The sequence below is a fragment of the Falco biarmicus genome, chromosome 3 (genome assembly GCF_023638135.1).
Source record: "Falco biarmicus isolate bFalBia1 chromosome 3, bFalBia1.pri, whole genome shotgun sequence".
NCBI classification, from domain to species: Eukaryota; Metazoa; Chordata; class Aves; order Falconiformes; family Falconidae; genus Falco; species Falco biarmicus.
Genome location: NC_079290.1, coordinates 76,722,790 through 76,744,302, shown reverse-complemented (window position 1 = coordinate 76,744,302; position 21,513 = coordinate 76,722,790). Strand labels below are relative to the sequence as shown.

General features: G+C 39.3%; 1 protein-coding gene across 3 annotated transcripts in view; it reads right to left on the bottom strand.

The window, feature by feature from the left end:
• TMEM245 (transmembrane protein 245) overlaps positions 1-21,513 on the bottom strand; it is an 87,285-nt gene that overhangs the window by 17,936 nt on the left and 47,836 nt on the right. For 2 of the 3 annotated variants that reach the window (XM_056331102.1, XM_056331101.1), the window contains 2 exons: positions 19,080-19,202; positions 12,362-12,507 (listed from right to left, as the gene is read on the bottom strand). In XM_056331102.1, the coding sequence (XP_056187077.1) occupies positions 12,362-12,507; positions 19,080-19,202 (269 nt within the window). Of the gene's footprint in view, positions 1-8,485; positions 8,641-12,361; positions 12,508-19,079; positions 19,203-21,513 lie in introns of all 3 variants that reach the window. The other variant, XR_008820681.1, reaches the window with a different exon arrangement.

The window sequence follows — 21,513 nt, the reverse complement described above, 5'->3', positions numbered from 1 at the left end:
TAACTCAGCTCTCTACTCCCCACCCAACTCAGAGCAGCGGCATAAATAGCTGCGTTGCCACCAGGAAAGGAGCCAGCACACACAGCTGGAGGGCAGGAACTCTGACCTGTACACTAGTGCTGTCTTATCCCAGCTGAAACTAACAGTCTCTGTCACCCTAACTGCAAAACCAAGTCACTTTTCCTTCAGACATCAACATCTGTTGCAAATGACAAGCTACCAGTGGCAATCAAAGGACAGCTATTATCTTAACAAGGACTGAAGTATTCTTCTACAATGATCCCCCAAATTTCAAGCAATCACCAGAACAACAGTGAAAAATGAAATAACTCAAAGAAGTCCTTTGCAAGAAAACTCTGAAGCTGCTCTATGACTCTAAGGGTTCTCTTCTTTTAATAATAATGACGACCCTCATTTTTCAGTTCCAAATTACACATAAAAATAACAAAGAGCACTAAAATATATTCCAGCTATAAATATAACAGATGCATTTCTTGACAGAGTAAGATCATCTCAGGAGCCATATAAACATGCAAATGATTTTCAGAGACAACTCCATGATGAGATTTCAACAGTTCTGCTGTTGAAATGAATTTGTCCTTAGGAATAATACAACTGAACAAAGAGAGGTAACAGTGCCAACATATGGAGACTAGTAATGACACTAATCAGATAAAGAAACGTAGTTTTGAACAAAGCATAGGTCCTTGCAATGGTTTAACTGATGCAAATATTACATCTCTCAAGGCAGGACATGGCTCCAGTGACTATCAAAACTTCAGACTTTTAAACAGCGGCAACTAGTTCAAAGGACACAGCAGAAAACAGACTTTCTTCTCTAACCAAGAAAAGTCTACAATTTTCTGGAAAAGAACAATTAACACATAGTCCAACCTGTAAGAAATTCTACATCTAATTAGTTCTTTGCAATACTTTCATGTTTGCAATATTTTAAAATTATTTTTAATTATTAATTTGGTCTGGTTTAGTCACATATACCACAAACTTACAATTAGTCTTCTGAGAAGCACATTTGAATGCATTAGTTATTTCTCAATCAACTATTTCTAACATTCTAGATCTTCACCGTGAGCAGACCACAATGCTTAAAATGGATCTTGGAACATAACAGAAAAATCCAAACCAGTTCAGACCAAAGGTCTGTCCGGTCAGCATCCCATATCCAGCAGAGGCCAGAAGCAGATGCTAAGGGAACAAAAGAAATAGGACAAACATATTTAAAAATCCACCATTTTTCCAGCCTCTATTTGCACATCAGGGGATATCATGAACCTGATGCAGGCTGTCTATTTAGTAATCCTAAGTATCTACTCTTAGCCCTGTCCAATTCTGCAAGTTCCTGCAACCAACATTCTTTGGCAAGACCTTCCCCATGTCTACTGCCTGTTACGTGAACCAACACACCTTTCTTAATTTTTGAAACTGCCTGCTTGCTGTTTCGTGGTCCCAAGATTTTATCTTGGAAGAGACCATGAGCTGTCAAACCCCAGCTACCCTTTTCACACTGGTTCTGATTTTGCAAACCTGAACTCTGTAACACCCTTTTTCCAGGCTGAAGAGTCCTAACCAGCTCAGTCACTCCTCATACAGAAATCGACATTTAGTTTGATTTCTCTAATCGGCCTTGTTGCCCTCCTAGCTTTCTGAGATGCACGAACCACAACTGCACTCAGCAACTCAGGGTATAGGCAAACCATAGATTCATACAATGGGAGGAACATTCTGTGTTTCCTCTGTAACAAAACTTAGTGTTTGATAAGCCTGGCAGATGTCTTCAGTATTGCTGAACACTGAGCTAGCATGCCTACCTGAAAATACAGCTCCCAAACAGTAACAGTTGGCACAGAGGCCATCGGTTTGTGTGTGAAATTAGGATGGGTTTTCAAGCACATGCATCACTTTCATCTACACTACATTTCATCAGTCATTTTATTCCACAAACATTGCTATCTGAGTTTGCATACAGTCCTGCTGCAATTCCACAATCAGTCTTCACCCCTACTAGCTCTGCAGCATCATTGAGGTGTCCCTCTCTACTTCCTTCCCAGGACAATTATGAATAGATAGGACAGTACAGGTCCCCACCTCAACAGCATTATTTACTCCTGCTCTCCGTTTCTTTAGAACTGATTCTTTATCTATGCAGAAACGTTCTCTATTATCTCATCACTACTTAGTTTCCTTGGAAGTCTTTGGAAAGAGATGCTATAAAAAGCCTTTATGAAAGTTCATCAGGATATAGCAGCCAGATCGACTTCTTAATGGTCCTGCTTGCTGAACCACTTCAAAAAACAGGAAGAGTATGGAGTAAGGCAGAACTCTGAGAACAAACTCCATTGACTCTTCACAACTAAATCATATTCACCAGGTGCTGGTATGTCCTTAACTTTAGTTCCTACTAAGCTGCACAGTACTGACGTCCAGCTTACATGTCTACTTCCTGGGTTTCCTGGAATATTTTTATTTTTATTTTGCCCTTCAGTTTTCTCTGGTGAGTTTGTATCATCCACTCTCAGCAATCTGCTACTGCTCATTTTGTCTGTTTCTTCCACAACCTTTTCTACAGTCACTGTAAATTCTGAGAGACTCTGGTGCAGCTCATCCATAAGAATGGTTTTGCAATGTGACTCCCTCCCTTCACTTACCTTTACAGCAACAAAGAACACAGCGTCAATTTACCTCTCCCCTGCAACAGACTTCTTGTTGCCGAGTTCTCCTTATCATCCCTCAGCTGCCCTAAGTGCTTTTTGCTCCTGCTGCATATGAAAAATAGTATTTTGTTTCAGCAGCATTTTGTGGAGCTTTGAGGAAATGAATCAAACTCCTCCTCCCTTCCACTTTAGGTCTATTTCCTATCTGCTAAAGTTTATGATCCTCTTCTTCATTTAGCCAAAAGTTCAGCTTTTTAAAAGGATGGTTTCCCACTTCCTTGGCCTTTGTTAGTTTGCTCTTCAGCTATGCAGTCAGTCTTCCCTTTAGTCATACTCAAGCCTTTCTTAGCTGTTAGCATGTGCTGGCACTGTACACTGAACATTTATTATTCTCCACACCACTTGGAAGATGTAATTCTTTTAGATCCCTATTTTAGCTTGAAAAGTTCATGAATGAGAGCAACAGCTAGCTGGACTCAATAAAGCTCGAGATCCATTTCAGTCCTATATTAAGAAGCTTCCAGTCTGTTCAGATTATTACTATTATAAAATTATGAATCACATGCATAGGAAAGAGGGTATTTTGATTGCTTATGCTGGTGGAAAGAACAAATAATGGATTGACCTTTTAATTCAATCTAATATGACAAAAAAGTTGTGATGTTCAAGTCTGAAATGTCAGGAAATCCTGAAGTTTTATATCAACCTTCACGTTTTCTTCTTACATTACAATAGATCTGTATTTTAAATAGCAGAAATCTAACCAAGGTTATAATAATATATACTGCAACCTTAAATACACACATTCTGTGAAAGCATAGAATCCTTCAGTATGTTATATTAAAAATCATTTTCATTGTATCCCAGAATTCTTAGAAATGCCCGATAGAAGATCTCTTCTGTGTATTTTAGTAATTCTTTCAGCAATCCTTGTCTTTCCATTCCTCCTAGTTAGCTACTAGGCCTGCCTTAGAAGCAAGGAGAAAAACTAACTGTCTGAGCTGAATTCCAGATGCAAGTGTCAGTGGTTTTGCTGGTACAGTCTATGTCACATACCAGCTACACTTCCATTCAAATAAAGACTGTAAGTTCTGACATACAAATAACCATTTAAAAAAGTTGGTGCTGTAACAATAGCAGCATATATTCATAATTGCAGAATTGCAATCTGTAATTAAAGGACTAGTATCTAAGATGCAACACACTTACATAATTCTTAAAGACCGCCCGCTCACCTGCTTACATGTTTAAATTTGCAGACGTGCACACACATGCATGCACTAACCCACACCCTCTATGTGTTTATAGATGCCTTCAGTACAGATGACTTAAACTGGACAGTCACAGAATTACAAACTACAAAAACAGACAAAGAGAAATTGCTGTTAAAACATACAGAACGCTCCATCTGGAATACCAAAGAAGCAAATGGCAGAATACTGGCACTGCCTGATATAAACTAAGGAAGCCCTCAATAATCCATCAACATGTTTGAAAATATAGTATAACAGTTTGCATGGTGTAGAGAACAGAACTGTTTCAGCATCAGCTTGTGCACTTACATAATCGTGTGAATTAGGGGTAGTAAACTGTTAAACTCCTACAGACTTTGTGACTTGCTTGACCCAAATTATGCATGTACAATAATGAACATTTTTTCATAATTTCAGGTAAATTTGGAAAAAGAGTATAAAGATTAAGCATGAGCAAATGAATTATTTTCTGAAATTTTCTTTCAATTGAGTAACTTTTAAAAATCATGTACATAAAGCAATACATAGACTGCTGCATTTAATAACAAGTACTTTTGATATTAAAGAAAAAGGAAATACAGGTAAAGACAAATTCCCCTTTTTTTCTTTTTTTGCATATAGGAGAGTATTTAAGACTAAAATAGTGTTATGAGTGATCCTTCTGGTTATTGCTACTAAATCAATTAGCTGATAAATACTACTATTTATCCCACTAGGATAATCAAGTTACAGTTACTGTCAGTTTGGTTCTGCATATGTACTGAAACCTTGTGGCATCTCTTTGTTTACAGACTACATTCTACTTTTTGTCAGTAACTCAACTGAAGCTTTCCTTTCCTCCATGTAATTGAAAAAAATAAAAAATAATTATCTGTTATTTCCAATTTTACACTAGGATATTATTTCATTAAGACAGAATAATTTTCAATTCTATTCCCATCTTGTAACATATACCATAAGTACAGCTTATAGAATTTCAGTAAGGCCCTGTTCAATGCATTCCTGTGACAAGAGATTTCTGCAGAAGATACTCCTGCTACTAAAGAACATATATTGCATGCAAAAATTCGGTCAAAACATAATCAGTCAACAGTTGTTGAAAAAATTAATCTGAAAGACATTATTAAGGTTGCAGTAAAATAAACAAGATCACACATTTTGCTTTTTCTAAGCATTACCTTAACATGCTGGAAGATTATTGTTTTCTGAGGGAATTGTATCACTATCTCATTTTCTCCATCATTACTGCCGGGATGCCACACCAAACTAGCCAGATGCTTAAACAGCTGAGATTTTTTATTATTTGTTTGCATCGTAGCTCATTTCAGATCTCTGTAAGTGCTAATAAATAAAAGCTAAAAATCCAGTACAAACCTATTTCAGCCACCAAGGCGCTATAGGTTTTCTTCATATCAAATCTCTCTTTGACTTTCTGGCAAATTTCAGTTAAGGATACAATTGCTATTTCTTCTTTAAAAACGCCTAATATTTTAAGAGACTTTTATATAGCCAATGAAAAATCTGATCAAATTTGAGGTGTACATGGCAAGTGAAGAAAATGAAGCAAATAATGATAACCCTTCTCAAACTGAAAACAAACGGTACTCATCTTCCTGGCATTACAGAACAAACTTCCACTAACACATGTTTCCAGGCATCACTCAAAATTCTGATATGGGTTTCAGACCATTTCACAATGTAATTAGGCCCCACCAAAATTGAAAGCTGCAGTAACTTTAAGCCACAGCCATACCCGTGTGCATGCACTCATGTGAAAGTATCGCACACACTAAATTGCACTGAGGCCGTGAGAACATGCAACTTAGTAATGTGCAATATCTCCACCAGAGCAAGCAGAATGGGAGCTTCAGGGAAGAAGGGTATGGTGCATTCAGGAAGAGAACGACATGCTGCTCGGGGAAAGGAAAATGGTTCAGGCAAAGGTGTGCATGCTACTACTTTGGAGACCTGTTAATTGGAGAATTACTGCTTCATCCAAGACAAGAGTACCACCTATGTAATTGAGGGGTAAAGGACAGGACTTTCCTACGTATGTAGTGAGGTAAGGGACATAGGAACTACCTTGATTTTAAAGAACCTTTCTGAACAAAGCATATCTCACACTGATATGTGCAGATAATGATTTCTCCCCATCCTCAAAATACTACCTTATTAATATAACTACAATGAGAAATTTCATAAACTAGTATTGAGAACTCAAATTATCTAAATACAGTAGACTGAGAACCACTTGGACCACACATTCCTAAAGCAAGACATCTTCCTAACCCTGACTGACAATGCTGCAGCTCAAGCCTTCTGCCACACTCACCAGTCCCCTCCCTGTTCCCCTTTCTCCACTGGTTCCTGTAGCTGACTTCCAGTAGTTTCAGTGAAAGAAATCATGTATTTACTATATTCACAGGCCACTAAACATCACTGCCACTCAAGGGAGACTCTTGCATGCGATGAAGGTGCTATGCTACCTTCTTAATTCATCACATTTTTGAGCGTATTGAAACCCACTTACATAACGCAGAAAACAGGGAAAAAAAAATAGGAAAAAAAAGGAGAGAATGACAGGAGGGAGAAAGGCAAAGGGCAAACAAAGCATTTATCAAGAAGAAATAGTAACAGTGTGGCCATACCATGAAAGTTAAAATTGGATAAGAGAAACCCGAGACTGATTGCAAACCAAAGAAAAAGAGAAACAGATAAACCAACTAGGCATGAAAGACCAAAACTATTAGAGAAAAGAAGCTATTTTGCTAAGCATTAGCAGTATTCAGGATTATTATTAATTCCCTAAAATCTTATTTCCCATCTAATTTGCAGGCAATGGCACAAGAAATTCCAGCTCAGAATTTGACATTGTGAATTTTGAATTAGTTGCTTTATCTGTAGCACCAGTACTTCACAAATCAGTCAGAAAACCCTGCAGTCACACATGCCTTCAGCAGTGATCTTCCACCCAGGCTCTTTACTACTTTTTTATAGAATTATCACAGAAATACTCATGCTCCCTCTCCTGCAGATTAAATGCTGCCTTCCCCAAGATGCAACCAGTCAGGAGGAGCAAAGGTAACAAAGCACACACAGGTGCTTACTCTAAAACGACAGGAGCATTTTCATCATAGAAGTTACTCAAAACTGGGAAAACTGATGTACAAACAATCTGCAAAACTGTTTGTTCCATAGTCCAAACACTGTCAGTTCCCTTCTGGAGGATTACTCGGAGGCCAGCAGGACCTACCTGTGAGAACTGGTACAACTACATCAAAGGCATGTATCTGGGGCAAAGGCAAATGCCCAGCGCACAAACAAAATCACATTCTCAACACAGGAAAAAGACCAAACAAGCAGCAGGCCATCCCTTGTGTTTTCCCTTTGCCTCATTGTCCCTGAAGAAGCCTAGAAACACTGAATTATGTTTCCAGGCTGAGAAGCTCCACCCTGATGTCTTGGCATCTCTACTTCTCCTCTGAGTGTCAAATCTTAAAAGAGCAAAAGCTTCTTGAAGATGAAGCCAGACACTCTGGGGCAGCGCAAAGAGTAGCAACAGATAAGCAAAGATGTTAGAGAGACAGCTGTTGCCTTGGAAAAGCAGACCACAGTTCTGCCAGAAAGAAGTACTAGGCTTCACCCTGAAGGTCGCTTCTAGCTGTTTCATTAAGAGCTCTTTTCAAGACTGGGAAAGAAACCATTCAAAAAACCCCAAACAATAAAACAACAACAAAAGCTACACATGCTTCCTCTCTTATTCGGCACCTTCATCTGCACTCCTCTGTCCGCTCCTGGTCTCCCCAGTCTGGGAAAGCTTTGTTGTGGGGTGGGTCAAGCCCAAAGCATTTGGGATAGTATGGGACACACAAGGGTAGGCAGAGGGAGCTGCCTCTGGTCTGCATCAAGAGGAGAAGGTTCAGCGGTGTACCCGAGTGGTGACTACAGCTGAACGAGCAGCACTAGGCCCAGGAGAAATCCCAGTTAGTTAACAGGGAAAGATTGTCACTATGAAGCCGCCCAGACAAAATATAGGGGCCCACAGGGACTGCAGAGCTTTCTGTCCTTCCAGGTACCCAAATGTGACTGAACAAAGTCACAAGCAACAGGATCCAACTGGGGCTGATCTGAGCAGAAGCTTGGACTGGAGACTGCCAAGCATCTATCCCAACATCTGTGCTCCTGTGGTTCTTTGAAGCTGAGCTTTCCTGCCTTCTCCAAATGGGAAGGAACACTTACAACCTTGCCGAAGGTGGCCTGTCCCATTACCACCCAGGCCCTTCCTTCAGACCATTGCCAGCATCAGCCCCGCCACTGACCTGGCACATGCCACCACTAGCAGCTGCCCCACAGGTGGGGTTTGCCCTGCTGAGCACAAAGCAGTGGCCCTCCCACCGTGTTGCAGTTCCCTTCTCCTGCCCACGCCTCACCCACTGGGATGCTGGGGGACACTGTGTCACAGGCCTGGCTAGAGCCAGAGTAAATGGCAGTCACTGCTCTCTCCGTGTCCTGCTAGGACAGTCACCTCCTCAAAGCAAGCTCATGTTGGTCCCAGCACACCTGGTCCTTGGTGAAGCTATGCTGGGTGTTCCCTGATGTCTTTTTGTCCTTCCGTGTGCCTCCATGCGATCTTCCAGCAGATGTCCGAGAAAGACAAGAGCTTCTTCCTGGAAACCTGCTGCAAGGTTCCAGCTGAGGAGTGGCTGTGAGGCTCCCTACAAAAGGGGAGAGCTCTTTATCAGAACGGGTAAGCATGAGACTGCAAAAGTGGTGAGAAGTTTTGTCCTTCATACTAGCCAAGAGAACAAGGGTGCACCTCAGAGTGAACCCACCCCCGCCCGGGACATCCCTCGGTGGTGCTTCAGCAGCTACTTGCCTTGTTCAGGCACAGCAGCCCAAAGGATGGCAGGCCCTCTCCTCCCCTTGCGCAGGCCGGCTGGGCCTCCCTTTCCAGCCAGCAGGAAATCTGGATGCTCTGTCACCTCTCAGCCACTGTTCAGAGTGGGGGCCGTTCCACTTGCAGGGTGTTGGGTCGGTGAGGGGGTCACTGAGGACCCCCAACTCTCCTGGAACGTGGGGCTGCCACTGTCTCATCAAGGGGACCCTGGGCACATGAGGAGGAGGGGGCTGGAGCCCACGGCTCATAAGAAGAGGTGAAGGGCAGTCTCTGGTCCTTGGTGAAGCTGTACTGGGTGCTCCCTGATGTCACCTCATCCTTTGTGTGCCTCCAAGCGATCTTCTGTCATTCACTGCTCTGCCATTGTACCACTAGGCTAGCCAAGCAAGCTCTCAGGTCAAGCTTGGCATGATTTGCCTTGGTGAATCCCTGCTGGCTCCCAGCACCTGTTACATGCTGCTGGCATTCTGCCTCCCTTCCATTCTGGACAAACAGATTTCCTGTTGAAGGCCCAGAGGGCATTTCATCCCATGGCTTGAAGCAGGTAACTCTTGGATTCCCTTCCACAACTTTAAAACTCCTGTGTCACCACAGCTGCCTATTTTTTTCTCCCACTACTCAAGTGCAAATTTAACATCTGAGGTATTGTGACAAATAGGAGTCAGCTTCAACACTTGGCTCAAAATCGACTGGAAAGCTGTTCTTACCCCAATACAGCTCATAAATCAATCCATGTAAACAGAACTGTCACTGTCTTTGCAAATTCATCACCAAGGGACTTAGAAAAATATTTATTAAAATCAATAGTTACTTATTATCCAGACAGCAAAAATCACAACACGGCTCCAATGAAAGCAACTGCTGTGGGAAAAGCTCTTGGTTTGATTAGGTGTTTGCTAGATAACAGGTTCAAATTAAAGGATTTCTTGAGCTACAGAAACCACTTGCTGACTGCCCTCCTTTGCTTTCCCCCTTGCTCTTCTGCTCACAAATAAATGGCACAGAACTCAAAGGAACAGACTTCCTTGATTGTATCCAAGTTCCCCAGTGCTTTTCACAAACATATTTTAAGTAAAAGAGCAACAGAAGCAACTGATAACATGGAATAAGAGTGTTTTCATTTCATGTGTTCCACAGGCAACAGAGATGTAACTGCATCTCTTGCCAGGAGGATCCCTGCCCTCCAGACAGGACTAGGTAGACGCAGTCTTAGCTCTGTGCACTGCTATGCCCTGCTGAAGGGTGATGGGAGCTGGAACAAAGTTGGTGACTTTCAATCTTTCTATACTTTTGGTCAACTTGAATGCATGAGTATCTTGAGGCTGAATTCATGTTGTGTAATGCTGTCAAAGTCTAATAATGAAAGTAACTACAGAAACATCATTATTTAATAATTCATAATACAAATGGAGCCTCTTCCTCCCACCCTACCACGAAGCATTAACATCCATTCTGCATACTTTTTATAGATGAGGTGAACCAGCCATTTTTAGGTTCCTACCCCTCCAGCAACAATTGATCTTCAAAAACAAATGAAAGCTGCTACTTTGTGACAAAAGAAACAGCTTGCATTGGCAATTGTTTATCATATAGCAACAAATTAGGCATGCATAATCTCATGGGAATTTGTTACTATACTCCATCATATTTACATGCTGAAGGTCACAATAAGTATTGAATGGAATGCAAGCTAGTCTAGAAGCATTGTGATAAATCCTTTGGTACAACTGAACAACAGAGAGGAACTTCTGAGTATCTCAGAAGAAGCAGTCCAAAGAATTCAATAAGGCACCAACTAAAGACTACTCCAAACAAACAAATATGACTGACTGATTCAGGCTACCTTAGTGAACACGCAGAGTTCCCTTGTGTATGACATTTACATTTCACATTCTCCAGACACTGGCTTTTTCTCATCTTATTTGCACTTACTGATGCATGCTGGCTCTTCCCTGCTCATTTTCCTGTGGCTTCTCTAACATTATACTCTTTCTTTTCACCATCCTAAACTCTGACAAATACCTTGGGTCATCTGTGTCACAGACCTATACACTTAAAACTGCATTTAATACAATTCTCTTTTGTAGAGTATCCATGCCCAGAGAAGCCATATCCTATTTTTTGACACTGCTCTCCTCTACCGAGAGCTAAAAAGAACAATTCGTGAGACAAGTTTCAGTTCCTAAATCTGCTTGCACTCTTCAAAACAGATAGAACAGGGATATTAAACATGCGATCAATGAAAACTCAACAGCAGTCACTCAAAAGAAGAGCTATTAACTTTTTGGCAGAATTTCAAATTCGTTGTTTTCTAGCTGGATTACTGCTTCATTTGAAATGGCTACAGCAGTTATCGTTGTTGTTCAAGATCTTACACAACATGACATAACCCTCTCATTTTCACAACGTACACAGAAACAGTTTAATTCCAGTACTAGACAACAGCACTCACTTGTAAAGTACACCTAAGAACAATGGCAAACATACGGAAATAAGGTTGGAAAGCATTTTTAATACATCACTGGTTTAAAGTCTATTCATGTTTTGTATGTATGTGCAAGATGACACAGAAAGCAATGGTGCAAGAGACAATGGCTGTACAGAAGTTAGCATGGAGTCTGTTGATTCTGCCCAGTCCATCAACTTTTCAAGAAGGGAGCTATGGCTTAAACGCCTTATTTAAAATCCATTTATTACATTACCAACATGTGAGTGTCTCAAGCTGCTAACAGGTGAAAGCCAACAGTTTAATTCATCTGTAATGAAATATATTACACTACTACCCCAAAAATTGCTGTATTGTGAAATCTCAGTGAACCATATTTAAAAACACTAAAAAATCCTCCTTCTCTTGCTGTAGTAGTACAGAAGTGAAACCTAAGAATGGTAACTAAGCATGAAACACTGTGGACGCACTCTGGAGGTGCAGTACAGTAGTGTTTTAAGTGTGGTAAGGACAGTGCTCCTCTGTTGTTCCCTTCAGTGTAATTTGATTCATGTGTATCATGAACTAGATTTCTCTTGGATGAAACTGAACTGGAAAATGCACTCCAGAAGCACCTCAAATACACTTCAGATGTACACTAGGTACTTGGGTACCTAGTGCCCAAGATCAGACTAAAAACAGTTCTAAGTAACTCTGACATGCATACAGCACAGATGTCAGGTCCTCCTTGTCAACTGTTCTGCTGTATGAATCTGCTCCTGCTAAGCTGCACGACCTGTTAATGCCAACACAGCAGCAAACACATGCTTCCTGATGGGTTAAGGATGTCATAGGTGTATCAGTTTTATAAAATACTAGTATTCACTATGGCACAGACCTCTGAAAATTTTTTAGGCAGGTCCAATCAAACTGCTTTTTTAACAATCAAGGGTGGTGGGAGGGGTGGGGGGGAATCATCAATGCTAGGTTATTGAAAATCTTTGAGATTTGCAACTCATCTTTGAAACAAGCTGTTACTATTGCTAAATATTTGTTGTTAAACATCAAATTTTAAAATGGATTTTCCTGAAAGGGCAAGAAATCAACAACATACCTTATTGCTTCCTCTACAGACTGCCCAACTATATTTGATGAGGGACCTGGCTGAGACAAAGGTGTCAGGCTTATCACCCACTTTACTGGCTTGTAGTACTCATCACTGGAACTCAACAGGTAGAATAGCGTGGTCAGAAAAATCACCTGCAAAACAAATTTGAGTCTTAAATTAAAAGACAATAAATACATATCTTGAACTTCACTGGAAAGACACAAAATACTATTCCACAAGCTTGGATTTAGAGAAACACACAGAGCTGGAAGAATAATTTTCTCCCCTGCTGGACAAAGGGCTTCACCATTATAGCTAAACATTATAAAACTCTAAGCCCCGTTCAGCTTCTTCTCAAAGTCACATCTAGTTGGGATTTTTTGGGTTTTTCCCCAGCATGTTCAGCAGATCAAAGAATTGCTGAATAGTAACACCTATTCTTAAAAAAAAAAAAACCACAAACAAAACAAACAAAACCCCACCAAATAAGCCTGAGTTGTCTCAAGAGTCATTATGCAGCTGAATATCAACTCTGAAGTAAATAAAAAAACTCACAAACAGAAGATTTATAATATTTATTAGGCTGGCAATACTGTGATTCTGAAGCTGAGTCTCAGCAGAAGCGATGGCAGCTCCATTGTTTCAGTTTGAAGATGAAAAAAATTCAATCAGATTGTATTAGCTTCCTTTATGTTGCAATCCACTGCATTTTCCTCATTTTTCTGTTAGTGGGCTCAGCAACTTCTTGGGCTATGTATACATCACAGAAACGTGTCCAGCTTGAAACAGAATATCTCAAACAAGGAAAATTCATTCTATGTGCTCCAATGGTAAACTATGGCTTATATCTGCTTCAACTGTAGCCTTTAGATCTTTTTCCTTTCTTCCCAAGATTAAAAAGAATTCTTTCATTTTCCTTATTTCCAACCTACTCGTATACTAGAATAAACCACATCTTAATCTTCTGATAAGCCAAACAGCCTGACTTCTGTAAGTCCCTTACTTTCAAGCATTTTATCCAGTCTGCAGACATTGCATGCCCTTTTCATGCATTCTCTCTGAACACACTCAGAAAAAAAATAAATGCAGACAGCATTACATGCAGTATTCTATTACCAGTCTCAAGAATGCCGTCTACTGGCCTCTGTTCCCAATTCCTTTCTACTCAGTGAAATGTTACTACTACTTTCTTCCACTCTCCCAGCTTTTAACTTGGAAGTCACATTCAGCTGTTCACCTACTGTGACCCCCCTACCAAAATGTCATATATAGATTTAGGCTGTATTCCATCTTCCCAGGTGTGTAACTTCTGCCTTGGGTGATAAACAAATCTATCAAAACAAATCATTACATCAGCACATTTAAACAGCACACTGTTAATCATTTTGAGATCATTAAAAAAAAACAACCAATAAACCCAAACTGAATTATGCCTTGGTTTAACAGGAAATAATCCACTGCCAGTAGCAATATTATCTGTGTTTTGTTACAATTTCAAACGAGCACATCTTAAAACTTTAATCAGATTTTACCATCCTCTGTAATGCTGCAAGTATGGTTATTTTCTCCTTGATAAGGCCTGCCATTTCTCCTAAGCTACTTCAGTATTTCGTTATCTCGCTCCAAAACTCCCTATACTGAAGCAGGCACCCAGGTTGTGTTTTGTCTTTCTTCCTCTGGGGATCCAGCTACAGATCCTCCTTGCAGTGCAGTTTTCAACACAGAAAGCAGCATGAAGTACAATATCCATTCATCCTGACACTAACAAAAAGCAAAGTGAAAAACAGCTCCACCGGATCTTGTTTTATTAGGACAGTCTCAGTTCACTCCTGAAGATGTTGCCTTCTAAAAACAATACAGCAGCCAGGGAACAAGCAAATTAAGTGCAGCAAACAGGCAAAGCTTGATTCCCTGTGGTATGAGAAGCATACACGGCTGACTTGAGGCAGGCTATGAATAAGAGCTGGGGATTAGTTCAAGTAGCAACACACACAGCACCTGTACTGACTGGAAAAGCTGTTTTTCCTCAGTTTACAAAAGAAACTTGCTTTCTTAGGGAGTAACAGCACACCAACATACACATACCCACCTGAACTATAAAAGCCAAAGTGACAGCTGAGGATAAACGGCAAGAGAATAAAATGGTGTTAAACTGAACTACAAGTCAAGAAAAGATATAAACCTAGCTCCATTTCTGTTAAGACAAGACGCATGTATTCTATAGCATCATTAAAATTCAACTGAATTTTAGATTATCTGCATTTGGGGGAATTAATATATTTACTTAAGCTCAATTGGTACAGAAAAGCAAAATGAAGCAGCAGAGAATTTAATAATTTATTAACAAGTGGCTTGCTGACTCTTCAAGTAGAATAGCCTCAAGAGTACATTCAGCAGCAAAAAGATGCATCCTACCCTATATCAACTGGAGCCTGAAAGTTTTCAGGCCTCTTTTACAGGATAGCTGAGATTTCCAATGTTTCCCAGATTGTTTCCTAAGCAACAATTCAAGAATCTGCTGATGACTATGAGGAAGAATTGAACAAAGATAAAATAATAACATCATTCCATTGTTAAACAGTCAATGGATTACTTTCTTGCTGTAGAATTTGTTCCGTAGACCAAATCGTTAAGTACTCTAATTTGAGAGCAGACTGAAATCAAGGAGAAAGCTATAGGTAAACACTTTATACTAAAATGGTAATTCAGCATCTCTCATTTCCACACTTACTGAGGAACACATATCTTAATTGCTTGTGCATCAGGTCCATAGACTCAGGAATTATTTCTGTATCTGCCTTTCATACTCAATTTTCTGCACAAAAGCTTTGTTCTTGGCTTTTCTTTTCCCCCCAGCATCAAAAATTTGTGTTTTTCCAACAGGACTGTAGTTGACTGTCAGCCAAACGGAGCTCTTCTCTTCTGACCTTTGTAACTGAGTACAAGCAGAGAGAGTGAGTGTGCACATACATGTCTGAGTGTGCATGTGTGGATATGGCAAATTATGTGGACACAATGGCAAATTATATACATCGATGTGCATGTGTGTGCAGATAGGAATTTCTATTCAGAAGTGAAATAGAAGTGCCAATCTTCTAACTAATTATCAGTTTCCAGATGTCTGTTAAGGCTTTGAATACAGTCCTACTGGATCATGGATGGATATGCTACACAGGTAACTTCCTACTGAGTGTTTCAATGGTAGATGTGTTTTTCAAAATGGAGGTTCTGAACAAAGTGTCCGCTATTTCTGTATTTTAAGGCACATTTTTCTAAAACCATTTACCAAAATAAAATTCACTATTTTTATTCAAGATGAATAAAACTGGACATGAATGCAATCAGTTAAAAAGTTAAGCACTTCAGAAATTATCTTGTTGGAAAATTTAAATGAGCTTGTGCTACTTCAAATGAGTAAAAACTCTTCTGTAGCAACTAAGAATCCTGCAAAATGAAAAAATAAAGAGTACAGTTAAAGCTGGAGTAGTGCTTTCTTATAAACACAGCTCTACCTAGACATAATTTGCAAGAATTCCTTCTGTTTCCCATTTAGAAAAGAACTACTTCCCTCAGTAGCCCACTAAATATATCTTTTGTCAAAACACAGACACGGCATTTTCAGAAGAGTCAGCTTTTTTAGCTGACAGTGCTGGCTGTACCACGGCAACATACAAAATGTGATCACGTGTTGCCTACCTTAGGGTTCAGTCCATTAAAAATGTAAATATTCCATTCCAAAACTGCATTTTAAAAAAAAAAGAGTGGAGGTGGGGAAACTATATTGGGCCAGGTAGCCATCAAAGATGCAGCAACTAAACTAGAATAATCAAAGACTCCAACACCATTTTAATGTCAAGGCAAATAAACGCTATGCAGAAGCTCTCTCTCCTTTCTGGAGAATAGTGAGAATTTTTCCAGGAAACCAGGAACTTTTTAATTCAAGACTTTCCAGAAGAGAGCAGAAAACAGCTCATGCTGAAATCTCAGCTTAAAGAAACACTAAAATATTAAAGATATCCACCCTTAGAAAGCAAATTACTGGCGGTGGGGGGAAATCTCACTATGTTGAAAGATGTAAATATGCTTCAAGACCACAGAAGAATAAGAACCGTTAAGGTCCCTTCTGGTCTTCTCTCTTCTTCCTCACTTAAAGGGTGTTTTTCCTTAACTCTGAAGGAAGGAACTTGAATAGCAGGTAAATGTAACAATGACATAGCACCAAATGGGAATCGGTAACAATGCCTATCACAAAAGTTAACAAAGCTGCAGTGATTTATCAAAGGCTCACATACGGATTTTCTCTGCATACAACATTAAGCTGTTGCAGCAGGGAAAGAGAAAAAAAAACACAAGGAAAAATTAAGAAGCAGTTATGTTATTTCTACATGGACTCTGCAACAGTTCAGTTGAGTTGTCCTTAGTACTTTAAGGTTTAACTAAGTTCTCACAACAACTAGCATTTTCATTTACTTCTTACCCCAAATGGGCTGCATTAGTCTTCATTTAGCGCAGGCTATTTACTGAATATCCTCAGTTTAAGTCCTTTCTCTTTTAATCATAAGCTGCTAACAAACCCACACTAAACACTATTAACACAAGTTCCATTAACATACTTTTTTGTGTTTTAAGAAAATCCATTCAGCTTTTGTAGCAAGAACCTTTGTGAAAGACTTTCATAAAGATGAGAAACTATGCCTCGGAACAGACACAATGGCCTATGAAATATACAGTGCAAACAAGACTAAGTTTAGCACTCTCCCACAGTGTTCAACAGCATTAATAACTACTCTTCAGGCAGACATTCAAATTTTAAACCTTCAAGAGAGGTAGTGCAGTTACAAGAATACTAACCCTTATACATTACTTTTTCTGTGCATAGACATGGAGACAAGCATATCCCTTTACCCTTGTGTATTTGAAGTACAGTTTTAACAGGACAATGCTCTTCAGTGATGGTTTTTTTTTTGCCTTATGTCTTAAAATTTGAAGTGTTTCTTCACTTCATAACTTAAGTTTATGAACTTAAAATTTATCAGTTCTGCTGTTTGCATTTCAAACTACCATTATCAAGAATCTACAGAAAGAACCTATACATTTATTAAAACAAATCTTTCCTATGTATGTAACCACTAGGAGTGCAAATGGAAACACATGGTCAGATCCAAGAAACAAGGAGTGCAGGACTGATGTGTTTTGGTGGGGAAAGCTTTATATGAGCATTTTAAGTTACACCTTCAACCTAAAACAGAAGTGGAGGAAACAGTAGCCATTAAGGCATCTAATCCTTAAAAGAACTTCCACACAGCAATGTCCGAACTAGCTCTGCTAAACCAGACTGCACAGTGCCCAAGCAAGTTGCAGGACCCACTGACAGACAAAAAGGCAGGATCACGCACCACAGCACCAGCATGCAATGAACTTGGTATAAGCCATCAGGCATCTAGAGGAGAATCTTGTGTCTAGGCAGTGAGCACATTGAAATCATCTGCAATTACAACCCAAACTTGTCTCTTTCAAGTATACTAACTTCTCAGACACCGTTTTCAATGTGTCATGACAGGTGAAGTTGTGGACAAAGGAAGAAGAGATATGAAATATTGCCATGAATTTTTTTCTTTACTAACTCAAAAGTAACTAAAGAACATTAAGTGACAGTGATTTTCTCTAGTTCAAGACAGCCATTCCATTGTCTTATTGTGATCCATTCTTTCTTATATATTGAAAAGAATCCACACAGCTGCCTTGAAGTGCTGTTAAACACTATTTCAATTTTGCAGCTTTGTCTACAAAGACCTCCCTCCTGAGCAAGCATCAATGAAAGCAATGAAGCTGAATTGGCAAAACAATTTGTTTTCTAACAGATGTTTTTGAATTCTGAACTAAAAACTAGGACACATGGATTTCAGTCAAGGTTCCAAGACCAGCATTTGCTTAGTTAAAACAGGAAAAAGTCCCAAGCCAGTCTTTTAGGAGTTTTTTACTTTAAGTAACAGCTGTCACAGCAAATGAGACAAAAGAAGCTACCTCTACCATTATAAAATACTCGACACAGCTGTGGCATTTAGAAGCAAAAGAAACTATAAACATCTATTTTACATAATACACTAAAAAATAATATCCCCTTTAAACAAAACACCTCTAATAAAAAGGTTTCAGAGACTACTAACTCAGCGTGGGCAATAACATTAACAAGAACTTTGTGTCAGAAGCATTCCACAACTCAGACCTCACAGAGGTTAAATAAAAACAATGCAAAAACCACCTTGCAGATCTGCTGAAGACACTTCATTAAAAAAGGGAATACAAGGTAATCCTTGTGAAATAAATACTTTTGCTGACATTTCCCTGTAACAATTCTCCACCTCTTCTGAGCACATTGCCTTGTTTAAGGATACGTTTATGAGGATATGCCATAACATTTCAGTAGTTATGCAGGATATCACAAGTTACAGCTCAATACCTTCAAGGCCAGAAACAAGAGCTTTCCATGAATGGAGTGATACGAAGACTGCCAGCTCCCTAATACTGACATTACAAATCTTGCCCTCTGCCTAGAATGCCCCCCAAGCAACAGATTTGAAAGGTGCAAAATCTTGAAGAATTTTGGTATTAGATAAGGTTAGAAGATGTTTTCAATGCTTTAGGTTTGATTTTTCATTGTTATAACATGCAATTAGGTTCCTTCAATAAAACAGCCCATGTAAACCGATGACATACCACTTACCACTGAAAGCACAAAATTGAGAAGAGCTGTCCCACTATGGAAGAGGATTGTCACCAATGTTGTAACTGTAGTAAACAGGAGGCTCACATTGCGACTCATCACTATCCACAAAGACTCAAGTATCTGGAAAAGGAGGGGGAATCGAAGATGAAGTTAAGTCAGTCACCAGATGGTATCAGCTAGGACAGAGAACTGCTTAGAGTGATGCATCTCCATCAAGTCATACAAAGTGACATTTTTTAAAAAAACATCTTCCCTCACTCCTAAGTTACAGCAGGTAATGTCAAGTGAAAATGTCTACTTTATGAAACACAAGTTTCTAGGTAGATGGTTACAAGGTTTTAGAGTTTTCCTCCCAAGCTCAAAATTATTTCATTATGCAAAACTGCAAGAATCCTAGAAGCACTGACTCGTTTATTGTGATTAACATCACCATCAACAGAAAGCAGGTCTTGTCTTGGGAGAGAAAGCTCATCTTTTCAAAGGCAGAAATGCTAAAACACGAAGAACAAGGAGTAACATCACAAGGTAGGAATAAATCTGAAGAGAGTGTCAAATCAAGTAACAGAATTACTACTTCAATAAATTTATTTTAAAAATGTTTTATGGTAATGAGATGCATAATTTTTATAATGTCTGCAGACAACTACACACTGTGATTGAGTAGGGATGCATCAGTTAGTCAAGCAATTACGTAAAATAAACAATGCCATACGATCTATTAGATTTGGTATTGGCTTTAGGAACTGATTGCTTATTAGTTACAGACAGTGTACAGTATATTTAAGATATACCTTTAAACATAGAATACCCACTATAGGCAAATCAGTTTATGTACGGATGCAGGCACATCAAGCTGAATAGGGCAGCAACTTCATGAGACATTAAGGACGTAAAAACATGGTATGGTATGGCACATGGAGGCACCCTAAATACAATGCACAGTAATTTCATAAAAAAATATTTCATTCAGAAGGACTACAGTAAGAATGTATTAGCCAAAGTGATTCAAACATAAAAGAAGCAAGGTTACAAACAAAAAGATATACCTTCTTTCAGACTAATATAACTAGAAAAAACTAAAAGTTCTGACACAAAACCCCTTCTCCAGGTTCAAAGCTGCAAGTGAAGACTTCAATATTAGCAACAGTTACTCTTGGTGTAATGAACAGCTTAATTAGACTGAATTAAAACAAACAAAAAAAGAAAAATCACAAAAAAACTCTAGTAGATGGCATTTGTAGAGCAGACAAAGGAGTGTGAGCTGAGTGATCACCTTTCCTTTGCAACTGAATGAAACATACAGAAGATAATTTATTAGCCATAATTTGGGAGGGAATAAATGCTGGGGGAAGTGACAGGGAATTACAACACATAGTAAAACCAGAAAGATCCACTTAGTCCATGCTTCTTACTATTTAATGGGAAATATTAATTCTAAAGCTCATCTTTTGAACAGATTTTATTAGTCTCTTGAAAATTCAAGTGAGGTTAGAAGGGAAGAGACCATTCTGCTGAAAAATGTCTCTCACTGGTACCTGTCCCTTTCCTTCTTCTATGGATTAAGAATTCATTCTTGGGGTGCAGCAGCAGTATACGTTCATGCATCCACCAGGTAACTTTATTAAATGTACATTACACTATGAGGACTGTAAACATAGAGGACAACGACTTTTGAGGGAACAATCTGTAGCTAAAGTAGAGGCCTCTAGGTGGTTTCAGTAAAGATAGTACCACCATTGCTAACAACAGGCCCTAAGTTGTATGCTAACTGTGCAAGGCACTCCAGTCCCAGATATTTACTCCTGTTACTAGAACTTGGTGTCACAGGGCTCCTATTAGAATGTGGATTTTAATCATGAACAGCAGTAAAATCCTTGAAAATAGGGACATGGGTTGAAAACAAAGGGATTTGAAACACAAGCAGTTTATTGAGGAAGAAGGTATTGAATATGGGTAACTTAAGAGCTAGGAAAAGACTGCTTTTGCTTTAAGAAAACATGCTAGCAACTAAGGAAGGGGGAAAAACCAACCCAACAAATAGGCAAGCAAGAGGACAAGCTACCTGCCATGACCTGGAAAAGTAATGCCTCTCCAAGTATCACACAACATACAGTCCAGGTCATAGGTCAAGGGGTGGGAGGTGCCCAGAAACAAAAACACCTTGTAAAAGGACAACCTCCTTAACTTGAGGGAAGATTATGTACCTGCACCTAAGAGTTTGTAATGTCATTTGATACTCAGAACATACCGCAGCTGAGTTCAAGAGCTCACTTACTACACATAAAAGATTTCTAACACCTTGCCAGCTGAGACAAGTTCTCCAAAACACAACTGCAAATATTTATGCAATAATGATACTTTTAATATTACTGTTCTTAATTAACTGAAGACCACACTTCTTTCCCCAAAACGCTGCTTTATAAGTAGCCTT